This window comes from Chinchilla lanigera, unplaced genomic scaffold (assembly GCF_000276665.1).
Source record: "Chinchilla lanigera isolate Chin_1 unplaced genomic scaffold, ChiLan1.0 scaffold00039, whole genome shotgun sequence".
Taxonomy (NCBI): Eukaryota; Metazoa; Chordata; class Mammalia; order Rodentia; family Chinchillidae; genus Chinchilla; species Chinchilla lanigera.
Window position 1 is genome coordinate 3,100,612 of NW_004955440.1, and position 22,830 is coordinate 3,123,441.

Here is a 22,830-nt window from a genome sequence, read left to right on the forward strand (position 1 = left end):
TTTCACTAGAGAAATTGTAGCCACTAGACTCATACAATTACAGCACTTACAGATTGCCTAGGGCTTTGTTTGTAATTAAAGAATATAACCAGAAGTCACAACTGGCTTAGATTTGAGACCCCAACAATAAATACCAATTTAATGGAAAAATAAAAAGACATCTTGCTTGCTTAGCATACTGAAGGCCTTGGGTTCCATCTCCAGCACCCTCCCCCCAAGTGTACATGTCACACACCTCTGCGTGCATGCACACATATGTATATATGTTTATGTATATACTTATACGTGGAAGTAGTTTTAATAGTACACTTCGGGTCATAGAAGAGTTCAAGTGGGAACCCTTTTAAGCAACTTGGTGTGTATGTATTTGTTTTATTTTGCTCTGTTGCCCAGGCTGGCCTCAAACTCTTGTTTTCTACTTCAGTCTCCCAAGTAGTTGGGACTATAGACACATGCCACTTGGCTTTATTTAATGAGATTTTTCATAGGTGAATTAAATAATATTGTAGAATTGATGTTAGGGATTGCTTCCAGTTACTTTCTATTGTAATTGTCTAAATTGAAAGAACTAAAACAAAATGATTTGATTTTAGTGGAATAATCTGGCCAAGAGCCTAAAGCAAAGGTCTCTGTCCACTGATTGGTACTGTGAACCTGACTGAAATTTGTTAATGTCAGATATCACTTTACTGCCTTTTTTGGTTGATACAAAACATGAAACCATTAAGTTTGAGCAGCTGAGATCTTTTTTAGGTTAGGTGGGCTGGCTGTATGAGGGTGTGAGTCTGCTTCAAGATTTTGTGCTCTTTAATTGTCTATGCTTTGGACACTGCTGATACCAAGTGCTTTCACTTTGAATATTGCTGATACCGCCAAAGTACAGTATTTTGCTTGAAGTTTTAGAAGTATTCAACTTGATTGGGTGGCTGAGAATTTTAATTTTAATTTATTCTTAAAAATTTAATTTAATATTTTTTGGTACCAAGAATCGAACTCATGAGTTCATGCTTGCCAGGCAGGCACTGTACCGCTAAGCTATATCCCCAGCCCTTTTTAATTTAATTTAAAGTAAAGATTCTCAATTTCTTAATTAATAATTTTGCTGGGTAGTAAGTATTCACTGGTCGCTACATGCATGATTGTCCCATTCCGCCCAATGGAACAGTCAAGCATGTACCACTGGTAGCTTAAGCCAGCAGGAACATAGCATGTTCAGGTCAGAGCCTCCTGGCAGCAAGAAGTGTGAATTACAGCCCTGTTGTGAATGTGTTCAGCAAACACGCTGAGTTGAGAATTCCATTCAGCTTTCTACTCCGCTGGCAAAGCAGCTGCTGCTGTCACAAGGCTGAGTCATGGACAGACACTGGCAGCAAAGATGTGGTTTGGAATTCCGGCCACATGTGAGGGAGTGAAAACACCAATCTCCCAAGAAGCAAAGCCAGGATTGATTCTCAAGCCTAAAAGTATATTTTTTGGCTAAGCATGTTCTTCTTCCTGTGTTGTATTTCTAAATAAGCAGTGCTGCTGTGTATCTAGTTGTATAAACCATAAATGTGGACGTCATCTTTGCCTTTTTAATTCTTAGGTTTCTCTGATTGCTCCCTATTGTTCATGGCATTTCTAGTCTCACAGCCCTTTCCATATGCATGTGTTTCTTCTGTTGGTGAACTTTTCTGGTGCTTGGCATGGCTTAGTCCTTTTATTCTTTAGATCTTACCATAACTGTCACCTCAGAGAAGGCTTCCTGAGTGTTAGAGATTTTTCTTTTTGCCTTTTTTGAGACAAGGTCTATGCAGTTCAGGCTGGCCTTCGGCTCACTTTGTAGCCCAGGCTGGTCTCAAACTCAGAACAATCCTCCTACTTCAGTCTCCTGAGTACTGGGATTACAGGTGTGCACCACCATGCCAGGACAGATTTTTCTTACTACTTTCTCTTTATTACTACATGTTTATAATTGTCTTACCTGTTTAAATCTTTTTTTTTTTTTTTGGTCTTTTTGAGACAGGGTCTCCCTACACAGTTCAGGCTGGGCTTGAGCTTACTTTGTAACCCAGGTTAGCCTCGAACTCACCATGATCCTCCTGTCTCAGCCTCTGGAGTGCTGAGATTACAGGTGTGCACCACCATGCCCGGTTCTAAAATTTTTTTGTACCATTAGATTTTAAGCTTTGTGAAGGGTGATGTTTGATTTGTTTTATTTATTTATGTATTTATTTGGTACTGGGAATCAAACTCTGGACCTTGCACTTGGCGGACAGGTGTTCATGCGGCTGAGCTATATCCTCGGCCCCTTTGATTTGTTTTATATTTAGCATGTAGCCCAGTGCCTAAAACAAAACTGTGAAATAGTGAATATATGAAAGAAGAAGTGAAAAGGATTCACAGTGTATATCATAAGGATGTTCCCATATAGCTATTTTCCAGGTTGATTATTGAATCATTTACTTGGAATTTCATCATCTCTTCTTCAGAATTCTCTCACTAGCAAATGGTAATCTTCCTTCACTCTGCATCTGAGCATCTGGGAGTCTGCTAAAAGGGGCATTCTCAGTCTGTGGATGCATTCTACTGCATGGCCGGCTTTCTCAGACTTATATCACTGGTATTCCTGCATCTCATCTCATACGAAATATATTCAAATTCACAGCATTAGATTCAGATATTATAGGCAGGCCAAGATACATGATACCCTGTACCTGACTTTTAGCTGTTCATTCCACAGAATACTTAAAGAGTGCATACACTGTGCTAAGTACTTACTGTATTCCTGGTTCTTTTATAGGGACTTTGTCTCTAGTTGTCTTTTGGTAACATGGAAAACAGTCCTTGCCATCATGGAACAGTCTTTCTGACTGGGGGAGAAAGAAAAAAATAAACATAATTAAAACACATAATATGTTAGAAAGTATTAAGTAATGCAGGAGAAAGAGTCCAGACCCAGGCTTGGTGGCGCATGCCTGTAATTGCAGCACTAGGGAGGCTGAGGCAGGAGGATCATTGTGAGTGTGAGGCCAACCTGGGCTACAAAGTGAGCTCAAGGCCAGCCTGAACTGCCTAATGAGACCCTGTCTCAAAAAGACTAAAAACAAAAAAGAGAGAGTCCAAGAGATACGGGAACTTTGGGAGTGTCTGAAAAGTATAATTTTACTTTTTTATTTTTTGATACCGGGAATTGAACTCATGACCTTGTGCTTGCCAGGCAGGTGCTGTGCCACTTAGCTAAATCTCCAGCCCTTATATTCTCTTTAAAATAAAAATAAAGGGGCCAGGGATATAATACAGCTCAGCGGCACAGTGCCTGTCTGGCAAGTGCAAGGTCATGAGTTCAATTCCCAGTACCGAAAAAAAAAACCAAAAAAAAAAAAAAAAAAAAAGAGAGAGAGAAAATAAAAACAAAGACAAACAAAATAGCACAGAAACAAAAATGATACAGAATTTCAAAACAAGGTGATAGGAAATGAACAACAGTTTGTATTACAAATTGTTATCTTTAAAGTAGTTCCTCAGAAAACCAGTTGTAGGCATGTAAGATTGATCAAACAATTAAACATTAACTGCTCCCCTTTTTTTTGTATTTTTAAGACAGGGTCTATGCAGTTCAGGCTGGCCTTGAGCTCACTTTGTAGCCCAGGCTGGCGTCGAACTTGCAAGGATCCTCCTGCCTCAGCCTCCTGAGTGCTGGGATTACAGGCATGCGCCACCATGCCCGGCTGGAGGAAGAACATTTGAAGCACAGGAAACTAGTACCAAGGCATAAAGCTGGAGTTTCTTTCCCATCCGAAGAATAGTAAGGAATTGCAGTACTGTATTGTATAAGGAAATGCGTTCAGAGAGGCAGTTGGAAGCCTGATGTGTACGACCCAGAAGACTGCTACAAAGACTTGGACTTCAGCTTTACTTTGAGGAAATGAAAGAAATTCCCTTAAATTTTTGTGCAAGTTACCTAGCCTATAGGTAGGACTATAGGCACTCACCATTACACTTGGCTTAACTAAGGAAGAAAGTAACAGTCCGTAAATAATGACCTCACTTTTGTAAAATAAACCCGTTCTAAGAACATTTTTAAACACTTTCTAAATTGACAAAGGTTACTCATCTTTGAAAAAGCACTTAGCTCTGCTAATCTTAGAAATTCTTTTCAGTGACTTAAGTTGCCCTCTGTCCACCAGTAAATGGGCAGCAGTTATGAGAATCTAGACATGGGTGTAAACTTAAAGCAATCTTTTGGTAGATACAGCTTTTTTTTTTGATAGGTACAACTTTTCCAATCTTTTATTTATTTATTTATTTATTTGCAGTACCGGGAATCAAACTCACAACCTCGTGCTTGCCAGGCAGGTGCTGTACCACTGAGCTAAATCCCCAGCCCCCTAAAATCTTTTTTTTTTTTTTTTTTTTGATATAGCATATATATTAAGTGAACAGCTTGGTGAAATCTGTGTATCTGTCATCTAGATCAAAATAATAGAACATTTCCAGTCTTCAGTGTTGCTCTTTGGTCCCTTCTCTTTTGCAGTCTTTTACCTCTCTCCTTAGGAGCGTAGTTTTAGATAAGTACAACTTTTACAATTAGCATACCTGTGGTAAAGGCAAATCCTAAATTACAAACAGAATTGAACTTACCTCTGTAGCTTGAAGGAATTCTGGAGATTAAATGCTGTGGTACAGAGATGTTGAACACAACAGAGAGGTGGTACATGAAGAAAGTATTGCACTTTATTTATTTATTTTTAATTGTTATTTTCTTTTCTGGTGCTGGGATCGAACTCATGACCTCACACTTGCCAGGCAGGTGCTGTGCCGCTGAGCTAAATCCCCAGCCCCTGCACTTTTATTTTGTAAAGTCTATGTATAGTTGCCGAAATAGGTACTGTACATTTCTACCCATGATTTATTGTTTTTCTGTCTTTCTTGAGACAGGGTCTCATTGTGCAGTTCAGGTTGGCCTTGAGGTCACTTTGTAGCCCAGGCTGGCCTTGAACTCGAAATGATGCCCCTGCCCGGCTTCCCAAGTGCTGGGATTACAGGTGTGTGCCACCACACCCGGCTCCATGATTCATTCATGTAATGCTACTGGAATTACAACTTGGATGTCTTTTAGAAAAATACGTGGTACCATAATATTGCAGTATTTTTTTTTCATTCCTCTTTATTGTGTGAACAGAGTATATAGTCACATGTCGAATTTTATGGAAAAAATTGGTTTTTCTTTTTCCCTCCTGAGGTGCTGGGGGCGGGGTGTCTAACACAAGGTGTTGTATATGTTAGGGAAGCTTTCTACCACTGAGCCACATTCCTAGCCCTGGAAAGATCAGTTTTCAAATTTGGTAGAACACAGTGTTCATGGGATTATACTTTATTTGAAGTTTGAGTTTTCTAGGGAAAAGAATGTAATCAGCAAATCCTGGCTTTGTGCTGTAATAATCTTCGAAATGTTTTACAGGTGATGATGAACAGTCTACACAGATGGCTGCAAGTTGGGAAGATGAGAAAGTGACCGAAGCATCTTCAAATAGCTTTGTTGCTATTAAAATTGATACCAGAAGGTTTGCTTATCTTTTAACTGTTTCATTACTTTTTTTGTTCTATCATTTATGGTCGTTGGTTGTGATTTGTGGTGATACTCTTGGACTGCAAGAATGTTGGTTATGTTTGTAGATATCTAAGACATACTGAAAAGTATTTTGCTGAAAAATTTGCAAGTTTTTACAGACTACCAAGCAACCATTTGTATGTACTAGAAATGCAAAAAGAGCTGTGGACTCCAGTTTCTAAGAACTTGGTGATAACTAAAAACATTGAATTATGTTGAATACTTCTGAACTTGAGTGATCTGTTCACTCTTTTGGATTCTTTTTTTTTTTTTCTTTCTTAGGGATGGTGGTGGTTTTGGTCCGTCCTTCCGTCCTTCCTTCCCTCCTTCCTTCCCTCTTTTCTTCCTTCCCTCCTTTCTTCTTCCCTCTCTCCCTTTCTTTTTCCTCCCTCCCTCCTTTTCTCTCTCTCTCACTGTTGTTCTGTTGTTCAGGCTGGTTTTGATCTCACTATGTAGCTCACCCTGGCCTTGAACTTGTAGCAGTCTTCCTACCTCAGCCTCCTGAGTCCTGGGATTACAGATGTGTTTGTCAGCGTGCCATGTAATTTTGAAACAAATCATCACACCACTTCATCCATAAATATTTCTGTGTGTTGCTGAAGGATAGAGATTAAGGTTTTTTTGCTGGGCATAGGAGTGCAATCTTGTAATAACAGCGCTCAGGAGCCTGAGGCAGGAGTGTTGCTTTGAGTTCAGAGCCCACCTAGACTTCATAGAGAGTTCAAGGTCAGCCTGAAGTGCATTGCAAGATCCTGTCTCAAAAAAAAAAAAGCTTAGGCCAGGGATATAGCTCAGTGGCGCAAGCGCCTGCCTGGCAAGCCACAAGGTCATGAGTTCAATTGCTGGTACCAAAAAAAAAAGTTAAGTTTTTAACTTAATTGCAGTGCTTCAAAAATAAATTAATATAGGTCTTTAATATCATTAGTCAGCTAGTGTTCAAATTTTCAATTGTCTTAGCAGAGTCATAGTTTTACTAATTAGTCTTTTGGTTCAGGATACATCAAGTACTATACTGCCAATTGTGATCTCTGAAATCATTTGTTCTGTGTGTTTGCTCTTCAGTTTCCTGTGGCCGGGATTTGTTGATTGTAGCTATGTTAGTATCAGTTAGTTTATTCTTCTGTCCTCTTATTTCCTATAAATGGATAGATTGGTTCAGGTTTGATCCCCTCTCCCCTGCCACCATCACCTTATATCTTCCATCAGAGGCTGTAATATTTGTGTCTGTTTATGATGGTAGCAGGCATTGATGATTAATGCCTAAAAACATTAACTCATTAGCAATCGCGGAATATTCCTGTCCTTGATATTGATAGTACCAGAATGAAGAATGTTTGAAAGTCGTTGTCAACATCAAAATATTAAGAAATTTACCTGTAAGCAACAGTTTTATTTAGAACTTTTTCACATTAAGCTAGGTGTGGTGGTACACACCTAAATCCTAGCACTTTGGGAGATCAGAGGACTACAAATTTGACCCCAACTTGGGCAATTTAGTGACTGAGCCCTGTCTCAAGAAATTTTAATTTTTTTTTCTTTTTGGTATCAGGAATCGAACTCAGGACCTTGCACTTGCCAGTCAGGTGCTGTGCCACTGAACTATATCCCTGGCCCCTAAAAAAATTTTTAAAAAGGGTTAGGGATTTAGCTAAGTTCAAAGACCCTGGGTACATAAATAGAAATATCCCCCAGTACTAAATAAGTAAGCAAGCCTGGCAAGCACAAGTAAGCACAAGGTCTTGAGTTTGATTCCTGGTACCAAAAAAAAAGGTAAGCAAATATAAATACTGTATTAACAGAAATACAGAGCAAGCCATAGAATAACATGTTTTACCACAACAGTTTTTGAACTACATATTTATCAAGAAGTGAGTTCTTATTGTTTTGCATGCATATGTTGGGTTTTTATGTTTTGTTTTTGTTTCTTTGTCTTTTTGAGACAGGGTCTTGCTGTGTAGTTCAGGCTGGCCTTGAGCTCACTTTGTAGCCCAGGCTGGTCTCGAAGTTGCAGCAATCCTCCTGCCTCAGCCTCCAAAGTGCTGGGATTACTGGCATGCGCCACCATGCCCAGCGTATGTTGGGGTTTTTTTTGTTTGTTTGTTTTGTTTTGTTTTTTTCCGGTACCAGGAATTGAACTCACGACCTTGTGCTTGCCAGGCAGGCGCTGTGCCGCTGAGCTAAATCCCCAGCCCCTGTTGGGTTTTTTTGAAGCAGGGCTTGCAGTGTATGTAGTCCTGGCTAGTCTCAAACCTGCCATATAGTCTAAACGGGCATTGAACTCTCAGTTTTGCCTCATTCTCTCAGTGCTGGCAGTACAGGCATGTACTGCCACTTTGGCTCTGTTATTGTTTGTTAGGACTGGTGTTTGAATCTAGGGCCTTGCACATGCTGGGCAAGTGCTATCAGTGGACTACAACCCTGACCGTGTAGTTATAAGTCATTTTACTTTATACATATTGTGTATTACCTTCTACAAGCACTTTGGAGAGTCATTAATGCAGGAAGAATAAATGTAGAGGTTTATTTGGAATGTGAAAGACGAGAATTTCAGAATTATTTATTTATTTATTTATTTATTTATTTTTGTCTTTGTGAGACAGGGTCTCGCTATGCAGTTCAGGCTGGACTTGAGCTCACTTTGTAGCCCAGGTGGGTCTTGAACTCGCAACGATCCTCCTGCCTCAGCCTCCCGAGTGCTGGGATTACAGGCGTGGGCCACCACGCCTGGCAATAGTAGCATTTGGCATACTTTTCTGTACTGTTTTTTATGATTGTATGAATATTGGTGGATATTTAGTTTTTTTGGAATCGTTTGTTATAGGGTATTATATTATTACATGCACGAGGTAAGTAACAGTCATTGTGTCTTCTTACAGTTTTAAGACTTTGCATTAGGTGTAGTTGCTGATACTCTTATTTTAGCTGCCACATCCAGCCACTACTTCGTGGATTATAACAATAAATGGTAAGCCAGACATGGTGGTGCACTCCTGCCTATAATCCCAGCATTTCCAGCAATCGGGAGGCTGAGGCAGGATGATCCTTGCAAGTTTGAGACCGGCCTCAACTGCACAGGGAGACACTGTCTCAAAAAAACCGATTCTTTTTCTGAAAATTATAAAAGCCCCCCCTCATGTCTTATGAAAAATTATACTTTTGTCCTTGCAACTGATTGTGAGACAGGAACTGGTAATTTCAAAAAATACTTGTGATTGGTACAATAAATTTTGTTAAAACAACTCAATATTTGGAAAATAGAGCATTCATCTAGTAATTTTCTTTTCAATTTTGTTTTACAGTGAAGCCTGCCTACAGTTTTCACAAATCTGTATCCTTTCAGAAAATAATTTGTTTAAATGTAGAGATGCTGTATTTTTACCTTTCTTTTGGTTATTAAATTAGTAATTGTTCTTTTTTTGTAGTTATTTGTCTTAGGGAAAGCTTGCATTCTTTTTTGTACAAACTTCACATTACAAAGCGTCCTTTGAGAAAATATATTGTAGCTTAATAGGACAGTAGAAGATTTTTAGCCAGCCTGGTGGCACACGCCTATAATCCCAGCACTTGGGAGGCTGAGGCAGGAGGATTGTTGCAAGATTGAGACCAGCCTTGGCTACAAAGTGCATTCAAGGCCATCCTGAACTGCATAGCGAGACCCTGTCCCAGAAAGACAAAAAAAAAGAAAAAGAAAACAGAAGAGTTCTGTTTTATTTTTTTAAATGAAACTGCCTGAAAAGCTATGTGGAGCAATTTTGTTGAAGTGTTAGAAATAGCTGACAAGCAGTTGGTAGAAAGTTAGGATAGAGAAGAATGTAGTATATGGTCATCACACACATAGGTTGTACAAATACTTGTAATGTTACCATTCTCTTACATACTGTACACACTAGCCATGAGCATAATGCTGTAGTGATTGAAATTGTTTATAATCTTGGTAAATTACATTATGAAATTCACAAAGATAATTTGTTTTGCTTTGTTATCAATAGGTTTTTTTTTTTTTTTAATTATACTTTGTTTCACATTAATTGTTAGACTTAATTGAACGGTACAGATCCGGTAGTGTGTGTTCCCTCCAGTTTCTTTATTGGAGACAGTGGTATCCCTTTGGAAGTAATAGCAGGAAGTATTTCTGCAGATGAACTTGTTATGAGAATTCACAAAGTCCGACAGGTAAGAATAGAACTGTTACTTGCATAAATAAAGGAGAATGAAGTTGCGTGTGGTGGTACACAACTGTAATCCCAGCACTCTGGGAGGCTAAGATAAGAGGGTTTTATTTGAGCCCAGCTGGGCGGGGTGGTGCACCCCTGTAATGCCAGCACTCAGGAGGCTGAGGCAGGAGGATCTTTGTGAGTTCGAGACCAGCCTGGGCTGCAAAGTGAGCTCAAGGCCAGCCTGAACTGCATAGCGAGACCCTATGTCAAAAAGACCAAAAAAAAGTTTGAGCCTAGCCTGGGCAGTTTAGAAACTTAGCCGGACCATGTCTCATAAAGTGTGGGGGCAGGACTGGGATATAGCTCAGTGCAAAACCCTGCACTGATAGTATAGTGCAAAATCCCTGAATTCAGTCCCTAGTACCAGGAATGGGCAGATGATCTATCAAAATTTGACACTGGAATATTTTTGGAGGTTGTCTGTATATTCAGGAACCTGACATAGCATCAAACTTAAAAAGTACTATAGTAAACACCATTGTTTTAGTTTTTGTTTTGAGATGGTCTTGAACTGCTGGGCTCAAGCAGTCTTCTTGTCCTCTTGAGTAGCTGAGACTACACATGTTACAAATATGTGCTAGAACACCTGGCTGCCTGGATTGATTTTGGAAATAGCATTATGAAGAAACAGATGATACCAAATACTTGAGGAACTTCTTTTCTCTTTACCTCCTACCCCATCCACATAATGAGTATCTCAGTTATTTTGTTGCAGGAGAGATCTGCTATCCCCTTAAAACTCCAGCTATACATTGCTTAGCATTTTTAAAGAACTTTACAGTTTCTCATGTCCATGCATTTTTGACAATGGCAGTATATACCTGTAAGTTTTCTCAAAGTTCTAATTTGAAGGGACATCAGTAGTGTGCTTCAACAACTTTTTGTGCTTTTGCTAGCATGCAGTTAGATTCTAAATGTGATTATGTCATGTTTAAGATTATATTTTTTGAGCCGGGCGTGGTGGCGCATGCCTGTAATCCCAGCACTCACCTGTAATTCCAACACTCAGGAGGCTGAGACAGGAGGAGATATGATCGTTGTGAGTTCGAGACCAGCCTGGGTTACAAAATGAGCTCAAGGCCAGCCTACACTGCATAGCAAGAGCCTCCCTCAGAAAGACAAAAAAAAAAAGATCATATTTTTTGGCGTTTTTGTATGTTTTTTTGTTTTGAGACAGGTCTTGCTATATATTAAATATTTCAGGCTGGCCTGGAACTCACTATGTAGTCCAGGTTGGCCTCAAATTTGTGACAATCCTCCTGTCTCAGCCTCCCAGGTACTGGGTTTACACACAGGTCACCATGCTTGGCTAGGATTATGTTATAGAGTCATCCACTTGAGAGTTTAGTACTTCTCTTTTTTGTTGGGTTTTGGGGTTTTTGTTGTTTTTGAGATAGAGTCTGTGTGTGTAGTCCAGGCTGGCCTGGAGCTTGCGATCCTCCTGCCTCAGGCCCTTAGTGCTGTGATTATAGGTATGCATGCGCAGTTTGTACTTGTGCTCTTGTTTTGTTTTTCTTTTTTTTTCTTTTTGAGTCAGGGTCTCCCTATGCAGTTCAGGCTGGCCTTGAGCTTACTTTGTAGCCCAGGCTGGTCTTGAACTCGCAGTGATCCTCCTGCCGAGTTTCGGGATTACAGGCGTGCGTCACCACACCTGGCAGTTGTATTTGTGCTCTTGTATAAGTTTACATAATGCATATTTTGGTCTCATCTGCTGTTGTAAACTTAAATTCTTTACGGTTACTAGATTATGATTTGTTTTCTCCATAGATGCACTCATTAAGAGGTGAAACATCAGTGGCAAATGGCAGCCAGTCCGAAAGTTCAGGGTCTACTCCATCTGCCTCATTTGAACCTAACGACACTTCTGAAAACTCTCAATCCAGGGATGTAGAGCTTTGCCACACACCTCTCACCTCTGCTGATACAAAATCAGATACTATAACAGGTAATTTTTAGTGTACCTTTTAGGATATAATGGAAATATTTTTCATTTCATTCATTCATTCATTCATTCATTCATTCATTCATTTATTGTCTTTGTGAGATAGGGTCTTGCTTGGCAGTTCAGGCTGGCCTTGAGCTCACTTTGTAGCCCAGGCTGGCCTCGAACTCAGAACAGTCCTCCTGCCTCAGCGTCCCAAGTGCTGGGATTACAGGCGTGCGCCACCATGCCTGGCTTTTCACTTCATTTAAAGGGCATGGATTAATATTTTGTTATTTGGGCGAATGAGGGTTGAGACAGTGTCTCACTGTGTAGTTCATATTGGCCTTGAGCTCACTGTGGAGCCCAGGCTGGCTTTGAACTGTCAGTCTTCCTCCTCAGCCTCCCCACTGTGCCCAGCTGAGGGCATGGATTGATATTTTTAAAAGTGAAGAGCTGGGGATGTAGCTCAGTGGTGGAGCCCTTGCCTAGTATGTCCAAGGCCCTGGATTCAATGCCTGTAGTACAGAAACAAAACTAAATATGTTGTATGTTTTTTTCCATCACATTCATTTAACTTAAAATTTGGGTTAAGGGGCTGGAGGTTTAGCTCAGCGGCACAGCGCCTGCCTGGCAAGTGCAGGGTTGTGAGTTTGATTCCCGGTACCGGAACCAAAAATAAATAAATAAATAAATAAACAAACAAACAAACAAACAAACAAAAAAAATAAAATAAAATTTTAGAGGGGTCCTAATTATGTATGTGTCATTTAGTGATAGACAGGAGAGTCATTATTTGACAACTCTAGTACCTATTTCCTTTCAGGGTTGGTTGGTTGGCTTTTTTTATTGCTTTTTCCCTGAAAATGGATCCCATTTTTCTCTTTGCTCCTTTATAAAAAAATTTAGAATTGTATCTTGTAGTGACTGTACCAGTCTATAGAGTGTGACTCTGTTACACTCCTGGAAAGAGTGTTGATGTTTTTGTTTTAGTGGGCTGTAACTTGCATAATAACGCAATTAAAAGCTCTGCTTTACCTGAGGTGAGAAGTAGCACTGATTTTAGTTCTTTCTAGCTGTTTAAAAATTTAATTTATTGTAGAAATATTTAAATATGTATAAAAGGGGCTGGGGATTTAGCTCAGTGGCACAGTGCCTGCCTGGCAAGCGCAAGGTCATGAGTTCGATTCCCAGTACCGAAGAAAAAAACAAAAAACAAAAAAAACCCACAACAATAAATATGTGTAAAAGTAGAAAAAATAGTACGAGAAATCACAGGAGTCTGTTGCGTGTCTTCAGCTATTATTGACAATTGGCCAGTACAGTTGTTTGTGCCCTCCCTCTCCTCCTCGCCACTTCCTGTTTAGAACAAGTCTTGGGCATTACATCATACTAATATGTAGCTCTAAAGTGAAAGAAGATCTTCTTAGGGTCATTTATATTTATTTGCCTTTTTAGAAACGTTTTGCTGTGGACATTTGCAAGCACTTTTAAAAGCAGAGAGAGCAGAGTAATAAACCCAATGTATCCATTATCTAGCTCCAATAATTTTCAATATTTGCACAATTTTTATGGCAACTATACCAGCCTACACCATCCCTATCAAATTATTATTATCATTGTTACTGTTTTTGATACCAGGAATCGAACTCAGAACCTTACTCTTGCTAGGCAGGTGTGCTGCTGAGCTATATCCTTGGCCCCCCTATCAGGTTATTTTGAAACAAATCTCTGGTATTTTATTATTTCATCTTTTAAAATGTCAGTATCTGAAAGATAAGAACTTAAGAAAAAAAACCACAGTTCTATTACCAAAGCTGGAAAATTGAGCCATGATTCCGTTACCATGAGTTAGGTAGGGCAGTGTTTATATTGCACTTCTTTCCAGTTTGTTTGAATTAGTACAATATGTTGATATTGGTTGAGTAGTTGTTTAATTTGTAAATTCCTTCTTTAACTTTATAGTTTTATAGAATCTGGAATTTGCTGCATCCCATGATACTATGTAAATGCCCCCCCTTTTTTTTGTACATGTTCTTTTACTAACTCTTAAATTGATAGTAAAATCTATAGGCTTGATCAGATTTAGGTTCCCTTTTTATTACTTTTGGCAAGACTAGTTTAGGTGATAATGTGTATTTCCATCATGTTAGTGCATACTGTCTGATAATCAAGTTTTTTAAGCCTAGAGTAGAAATTCCCTTAGTAAACTTACTTTGGGATTTTACCTATTAACTTCACGTACTGATTTTTTTTTTCCCCCAATCTGGAACTTTTCATTCAATAACTGGCAGTTAAATAATATTATTAGGCAGCTATTTAAAAAAAAAAATAAGCAATTTCAGGCTGGGGATGGTGGCTCGTGCCTGTAATCCCAGCATTTGGAAGGCCAGGGCAGGAGAATTGAAAGCTTTTTGTCCTGTCTGAGCAACTTCGCATGATCCTCTTTCCAAAAATAATAAAGCCAAGGATGTAGATGGTGTAAAGGTCCTGGGTAACACCTATTTTGTTGTTACCTGTACAATTACAAATATATATTGTGCATCTTCAAGTCATTTATTAAAAAAATACTGAAAACAGAGAATTCTGAGGCATGCCATTGGAAGTCTTCCTTTATAATAACGTTTATTTCTTTAATTATAGGTCATAGATCCACCCAACTAAATTGCTATCCAGAACTTTCTTTCCTCAGATTGTTCACAAGTTATCTTCCAAAGTTCTCAGAACTGAGAATGTAGCTCGGTGATAGAGCCCTTGCCTAGCACAAGTGAGGTCCTGCATATAGTTCCCAGTACTGCCAAAAAAAAAAAAAAAAAAGATGAAGAAAAGTTTTGGTAAATTTGTTGCTGGTTTTAAGATACATTGTTTTTGATATTTATTGAAAAGTTCATTTCCTACTGAACACACTGTGGCTTCCACTTGTTGCCACCACTTAGGATTGTCTGTAATGATGTGCCCGTAAATGCTGAACAAAAGGTTCGGTGGAAGCTAAAAGCCCGTAATATGTTTTGTTTTTTTGAGACAGTGTCTTGCTGTGTTGTTCAGGCTAGCTTTAAGCCCACTGTGTAGCCCAAACTGGCCTTGAACTTGCATGGTACTCCTGCCTCAGCCTTCCAGGTGCTGGGATTACAGGCAAGTGCTGAGGTTACAGGAAAAACCCTTAATTTTGGTATTTGCTAATTCCCATGATGTAAATATTCTCACTATGGCTAATTTTAAGCTATGTAGATGATGACACTGAATGCAGAGGCAGGAAAAGATAGGTACTGTTGGTTCTGCCTGGTAATACAAATTATTTTTCTTACTGCTGTAACTAAAGCATCTGCCATGTACCAGTCTCAGTAAAGTACTGAGCATTTTACTTATTTTAAAATATATTTCTCATAACAACACTTTAAAGTTGTTTCACATTTTGCAAATGAGGCACAGAGAGTTTTTTCTTTTTAATTTTTAAAGAAAAAGAAACAAAGAGATTTAAATAGCTAATGGAAGTAATGAGACAGCTCTTGAAACCAGTTTTTGTGGCTGCATAGTCCTTAGTTTTGCAAAGTTCTTATAAAGAAGAACCAGATTGGTGGCAAGTAGTAAGGAGGAACATGACAGGCTCTACTACAAGGCCATAAATGTCGTCTGAGGTAGGCCAGGACGTAATTCTATCCTCTGGAAATCCTTGAAAGAGTTATTTTTATTTATATATGTATATATAAAGAAGCTGTCTTGGGAATCACTGTAGTCAGGAAAAGCAGACCTTTTGGACCAACCTTAAGACTACAGGGTTTTACTCAGAACCAGACATGGCTTCTGAAGTAACACTACCAATTCCATAGTGGCTCTTTTAATTAAAGTTAAGTACAGTTAAAAGTTTTTGCCCCTCAGCTGCAGTAGCCTCATTTCAAGTGCTCGGTAACTACATGTAGCGAGTGGCTAATGTATTGGAAGTGTAGATATTGTTGTGTACTGCTGTTGAGTAAAGGTTACTCATGGCCACTTCCTACAAGGCTGATGCCTCTTGGTGTTTTACCTCCCTTTACTTTGCTAGGCCTCACTTGAGTACCCACCATCTTTCCACTTGTATACTGTTTTATCCACATACAAACTTGGGGATTAATAATTGCTCATTTCTTATTTTTTGTTCCATTCTTAGGGGAAATACATAATATTTGAGAAATGGTATTAATATGTTATAACCTGGAAAATAAAAAAGTTGTATAACATACAGTATTCTCTCCCCCCCCTTTTTTTTTTTTAATAAGGAGGAGAAAGCTCAGGCCATGCACCTCCCTCTCAGGAACCCAATGAATGTTCAAATCAAAGACCTGCAGAGGACCTCACTGTCAGAGTGGAAAGGTTTGCTCTTATTTTTGCAAGCACCATTTTTTTTAAAATAAAGGCAGTGGTTTTCTTTTATGCTAAAATGATACCAATGAACTTTCAGAATTCTGGGTTGAAACTCTTGTTTACCTGACCAATTTAATTTGTGTTTATAAAAATTACATTCTAATGGTAAAGCTTTTCTGTGTCTGAAGTCAGCAGTCAGCTGAGTTGTGGTCTGTAGTTTTCTGTGCTGTGCCTCTTACATTATATGAGCTGAAGGTTAATTGGAAAGCAGGAATATTTTTAATCCTGGCTTTAAAACAGTTAGTGTTGCATAGAAGTCTTAAAAATCTCTTAGAGGAGCTGAGGCTATAGCTTGGTGGTGGAGTGCTTGCCTAGCTTGCATAAGGCCCTGGGTCCACTACCATTACTGCAAAAAAGGAAAAAAATAAGTCTTTAGAGAGACTTGTTCATAGAAATGCTTTGGGGGAAAAGGAGTCAAAATCATTAATACTGTGAGATCTCAGGGTCAGTAAATATCAGCTTCCTTTTAGCAAAACCTAGATTGTGGTTATTCCTGTTGTGGCATGGCCGGGACCTTAAGGTGAAGAAGAGACTGCATCTCTCACACTGGTACGGAAATAGCGTAAGGATGGAAGGGCAGCCTCAGGGATCCCCGGTTCTCAGCAGCTCACCCTCTCTTGTTTCTTTCTTCGTAACACCAGGCCCAACAGTACACATCCTGACTTGTACCACCCTGGGGTGAACTGGAAGTTGGAATTCTGAAAAAAGGGTTTGAAAACAAGGCAAAGGGAGAAAAGGCAGAATTAGTAACCCTTTATTGTAAGGTGGGTCAGGTGCTGTATAGTTGCAGTGCTAAGGGGGAGTTTCTATTGTTTACTCAGAGAATGTCAGCTGCTATCAGCCTGTATGGTTGTGGAAATACACCATTTTTAATTAGGAAATAGTTTTATATGTAGACATTCTGGGGTTAATGTGCTATATTTGATATGAAACAAAGGTACATAAGAACATGTACCAAAACATTTATACTGTTAACTGTGAAAGGGTAATTGTAGATGCTTTTTCATTGCTTTTTTTTCCATAACTGTGTTCTGAGGTTGCCAAATTTTCTTGAGCATTATTACCTTTATAATTAGTATATCAGGACTTGGTAGGTCTGCTGTCACTTGAGAGTCCTTAAACCAAATAAAAATTTGAGGTGCTCTTGCAGTTATTTTTTAAAAGCATTTCTGTTAGAATAATTGTTATGGCTTCTGTTTAGATGTCACCCCAAGCCTCATGCAGTCATAGGTGGGGCTTTTCAGAGGTGGCTGGATCCAGAGTGTGTGATGCTGGAATTGATTCATGGTGCAATGCTAGGATCAGGGCACTAGGGTTAAGGCTATGAGTGCTACCTGCCTTGAGTAGCTTGGAGAAGATACAAGGGATAGAAAGAGCTGTGGTCATCCCATTTTTCTTGTTTCGTCCTATTTTTCATTTTTCTTGTTTCTTCCCCCTACCTTTTAAGTAGCTTCACTACTTTCTGCCCACCCTGAATTATTTCTCCTTTGTAATGCCCTCCTGCCATGCTTCTCTGTCTTGGAGTGAACTGACTATGGACTGAAACCTCTGCAAACCATGACCTAAATAAATCTTTTCTCCTTTAACTTTGGGTGTTGGATATTTTGTCTCAGCAGCAAGAAAAATAATTAAGACGGTCATTACTTGAAATATATGTGAGCTTTGGCTTCCTAAAAAAGATACTAATACTGAAATTGAATAAAATATTCACAAATCATTGGATAAAATGTTGATAATGAAACAGTTTTTATTGGAAAATTATTTTTTTATTGGTGACAACCTTTGAAAAATCCAGATCCATATGATCATGGAATTAAAATCTTACATAAGCACCTTAGATGTTTTTTTTTTTTTGGTACTGGGAATGGAGCTCAGGATCTTGAAATTGACAGGCTCAATTGAGCCACTGAGTGACATCCCCAGCCCAGCACCTTAGATTCTTGCTGCTGAGATTAACATACTAGATTCAACCAACCTGTACAGGCTAGATCCTAGTACCGGTTAATTCACAAGATGAGATCCTGCATTTTTGTGTTTGAGTTCGCACCCAGTTAGAAATCTTGTTCCTTTTGTGGAATCTGATTCATTGACAATGTCAATAACTAATAACACCAGCCCGTGTATTATTTCTATCCCAAATAGCCTCTTAGCTCCTCACTTAAACCCTAAGGGTTGCCTTCACCTTCACTGTCCCCGCTAGACTCTGTGATGTTCTTATACCTGTATCTGGCTAATTCCTTCGTATCCTCTGCAGGGTCATTGGACCCTGACACAAATAGAGTACTGCTAGCTTCCCTGCTTCACAGAACAGACATTTTCTCAGGCCAGAGAACTTGGACCCATCCTTCTATGTAAACTGGTAGTGTTTTGTTCATTTTTTTTTCCTTTTTTTCTTTTTTTTTTTTTCTTTTTTGTCTTTTTGAGACAGGGTCTTGCTATGCAGGTCAGGCTGGCCTTGAGCTCACTTTGTAGCCCAGGCTGGCTTTGAACTTGCAACAGTTCTCCTGCCTCAGCCTCCCGAGTGCTGAGATTACAGGTGTGCGCCACCATGCCCGGCTTGGTAGTGTAATCTGATGTTTAAAAATTACGTACCAGCTGGTGGCACAGGATTGTAATCCCAGCAACTACTCAGAAGGCTAAGATAGGAGAATTGCATGTTTGAAGCCAACTTGAGCAGCTTGGTGAGACCCTGTCACCCAAAATCAAAACAAAACAAAGGGCTGGCGATGTAGCTCAGCAGCCTTTTGTTTTAATTTCTGGTATCAGAAAGAAAATAAAGAAGTAATACTAAGCTGTATAAAGCTACATTCATACATTTCCCTCAGTCCTGATGATGTTCTGAAACATACTTCAAACAAGTAAAAACTCAGCCTTGTGAAGCCTGATGGCACACATCTGTAATTCTCCCGTTTGGGAGGCTAAGGCAAGAGGATCTCAGCGAGTCTGCGGCCAGCCTGGACTATATAGTGAGATGTTGTCACAAAACAAAGTCCAGAAAACCCCTCAGCCTCTAGCAGGATGGATTAGCAAGCATAAGATTCAAACTGAGACTAATACTGGGTCTGAGAGGTGTTTGCGGAGACAGTGTTTTCGGAAAACTGATGATTCCACACAAACTCTTTTTTTTGAGACAGGATCTCATCATGTAGCTTAGGTTGGCCTTGGACTCATTGTATAGCCCATGCTGGGCTCAAACCCACAGTGATCCTCCTGCCTCACTCTCCCAAGTGCTGGGATTACAGATGTGCACCACCATGCCTGCGCCCCACTCTAATTCTTGGACTTTAAAAAAAAAATATTGGGCTTTTTTCCCTCATCAGGTTTCAAGGAAAACTAACTTTTGTTGGGGGAAATGTTAACTAAGACAAGTTGATGCCAGTTAGCTTAGAAGCTTAGCCCTTATACAATCTTGAGCAACCTTTTAAAGTCAAGTGAGTAAACTTTTTCAGAAATCAAATCAGTGATTTAATCATGAGTTTTTTTATTGTTACAGTTTATTTTTGTCTTTTTGAGACAGCGTCTCACTATGCAGTTTAGGCTGGCCTTGAGCTCACTTTGTAGCTCAGGCTAGTCTCAAACTCACAAGGATCCTCCTGCTTCAGCCTCCCAAGTGCTGGGATTACAGACACATGCCACCACACCCAGTTTTATTGGTACATTTTAGATGCACGTAATGATAATATTCACCATGGGAGTTTGTACCTGTACATGATACATGTTACTTCTTTTTCTTAGCATTTCCTTCTCCGCCCTTCAACTCCTTTTCCCCTCCTTATTTACAAAAGCTTTGTTTCCATTTTTACCTTCTGTTCCTCATTTTTTCTTGTCCCTTACTTTCCCCCTCCCCCCTCCTTTTTCCCCTTCCCATTTGAACATTTTCTTCTCATTTCACAATATCTGTTATACATTTCGGTTCTTTTCAATTTCTCGCACCAGAGAAGCAATGGTATTTAGACACGTGTGTCCCGATTTATTTCACTTAGTAGTATAGTCTTGAGGTGCATCCATTTAGATAGAAACGTCTTAAGTTTTTCTTTATGGCAGATTAGTACTCCATTGTATACAAAAACCACATTTTATTTATCCGTTCTTCAGTTGATGGGCACTTTGTTTATAAACTGTGCCCGTATAAACATGGGTATGCATGTATCACGGTGGTCATTTTAATTCTTTCAAGGTGATACCAAGAAGAGGAATAGCTGGGTTGAACTGAACCTTTAGTTTTAGTTTTTTAAGGAACCTCCACACTGATTTGCACAGTGGTGGCACTAGTCTGCACTCCCAACAGTGGAGAAAGTTTCCTTTTCCCCCACAGTGCTGCCAGCATTTGTTATTGGTTGATTTCTTGATAGTAGCCTTTTTTTCCTGGGGGGGGGGGGTGTGAGGTGGAATCTCAGCATTGTTTTAATTTGCATCTCTTGAATGACCAGTGATACTGAACCTTTTCATATATTTGCCATTTCTATTTCTTCATTTGAGAAGTGTCTATTATTTCAGATACATATTTTTGGGTTGGGTCTTTAAATTTTGGGGTCTGTTTTTTTGAGTCCTTCATATATTTTCTAGATATTAGTCTATATCTTTCGATTCAGCTTTGGTAATATGTATCAAGGAATCTGTCCATTTTTTCTGTGTTTTCCATCTTCTAGAGTACAGGTTCTTTTACTTTTTAGAGTATAGGTTCTTGAAGTAGGTATTAATGATCTTCTGCATTTCTGCAGGATCTGTTGTAATTTTACCCTTTTCATTCCTAATTGCATGGACCTGAGTCTTGCCTTTTTTTTTTTTTTTTTTACAAGGTTGGGTAAGGGTTTGTCAATTTTATTCACTCTTTCTAAGAACCAACTCTTCAGTTCATTGATTCTTTGTATTGTATTCTTAGTCTCCATTTTATTGATTTCTGTTCTGATCTTCATAATTTCCTCCCTTGTACAAGCTTTGGGGTTGACCTGCTCTTTTTTTCTAGAAGCTTGAGGTTCAATATTAGGTTGTTTATTTGAGCTCACTCTGCTTTTCTTCAATGGGAATTCACCACTATAAATTTCCCTTATAGGACTGCTTTCATTATATCCCATAAGTTCTGGCATGTTGCTTTGGCACTGTCATTTAATTGTAGAAAATGTCTAATTTTTCTTTTTCTTTTTTGGTCTTTTTGAGACAGGGTCTCGCTATGCAGTTTCAGGCTGTCCTTGAGTTCACTTTGTAGCCCAGGCTGGGCTTGAACTTGGAGTGATCCTCCTGCCCGGCTTCCTAAGTGCTGGGATTACAGGCATGTGCCACCGTGCCTGGCTTTTTTTTTTTTATTTGAGGCACTGTGCACTTCAGGCTGGCCATGTGATCCCCCTGCCTCAGCCTTCGAAGTGCTGGAATTATAAGCATGCACCACCACGTCTGACTTAATTTCTTTTCTTCTTTCTAATTTTTTTTTGTCTTTTTGAGACTGGGTCTCGCTATGCAGTTCAGGCTGGCCTTGAGCTCACTTTGTAGCCCAGGCTGGTCTCGAACTTGCAAAGATCCGAGTGCTGGGATTACAGGTGTGTGCCACCACGCCCAGCGTAATTTCTTCTTTAATTTCGTCTGTGACCCCTTGGTTGTAAGAGGGGTTTTATTTAATTTCCTGTGTTTATGAAGTTTTCACTGTTCCAGGCATTGATTTCCAACTTCATTGCACTGTAGTCTGATAATATGCATGGGACCTCAGGTCCTTCTCATTTACTTGTTCTCTGAGCTAGTATGTGGTCTGTTTTGGAGAACATCCCATGTACAGCTGAGAAGAATTATATTCTGATGTTGTGGGGAACACTATAGACATCTGCTGCATCCATTTGTTCAAAAGTTTGGTTCAGTTGTGATACTTCTAAGCTGATTTTTTTGTCTTAGTTGATCTGTGCATTTATGACAGTGGGGTATTGAGTTCCCCCAGTATAATTGTATTAGTGTTTATTTGCTTTTTCATATCCATAAATACTTGTTTTACACAGTTGGGTGCACTGGTATTTGGTACATATATATTTATGATCATTATCTGTTCCTCTTGGATTGGCCCCTTTATAAGGATGTGGTGACCTTCCTTGTCTCAATCCACTTTGTCTGCAAATAGAATAGCTACCCCTCCTTTTTTTCAGGTTACTTCCGCATGGAGTATTGTTTTCCATTGTTCAACTTTCATTCTTTTTTTTTGGTACTGGGAATCAACATCATGACTTTGCACTTGCTAGGCAGATGCTGTGCCTCTGAGCTATATCCCTGGCCCTCTTTGACTTTCATTCAGTGAATTTCTTTTTGAATTAAATGTGTTTCTTGTATGCAGCATCTTGCTTCTTGATCCATTCTCCTATTGAGACCATTTACACTGATGGTTATAATTGATATGTGTTGACTTACCCTTGTCATGTTATTTTCCTTTGTATGCCTCCCCCCCATAATTACTTACCATTGTGTGGTGGATACCTTCTATAGGGGTTCATGAAGTTGTAGTCCTTGTTATCTCTTTCTAGAATGTCCTTTAAAACATTATGGACTGCTGGTTTGGTCGTCACGGATTTTTCAGGTGTTCTTTGTCACTGATGTCACTCTATCAGTTTTAAAAGATAGTTTTGCCAGGTATATTAATCTGGGTTGGCGGTTATTTTCTTTTAGGGCTTCAGATACTTTACTTAGGCTCTCCTTAACTTGAGGGTTCATGTTAAGAAGTCTGCTGT

At 39.3% G+C, this 22,830-nt stretch overlaps 1 protein-coding gene across 1 annotated transcript in view; it reads left to right on the plus strand.

Annotated features, from left to right (window-relative positions):
* Window positions 1–5,443: 5,443 nt before the first annotated feature.
* The window catches only part of Ubxn4 (UBX domain protein 4), a gene marked incomplete at its 5' end in the record, with an annotated part of 37,160 nt that continues 19,773 nt past the window's right edge, over window positions 5,444–22,830 (plus strand). The window contains 5 exon segments of the mRNA XM_005390763.2: window positions 5,444–5,546; window positions 8,893–8,921; window positions 9,648–9,766; window positions 11,578–11,755; window positions 15,985–16,078. Of these exon segments, the coding sequence (XP_005390820.2) occupies window positions 5,444–5,546; window positions 8,893–8,921; window positions 9,648–9,766; window positions 11,578–11,755; window positions 15,985–16,078 (523 nt within the window).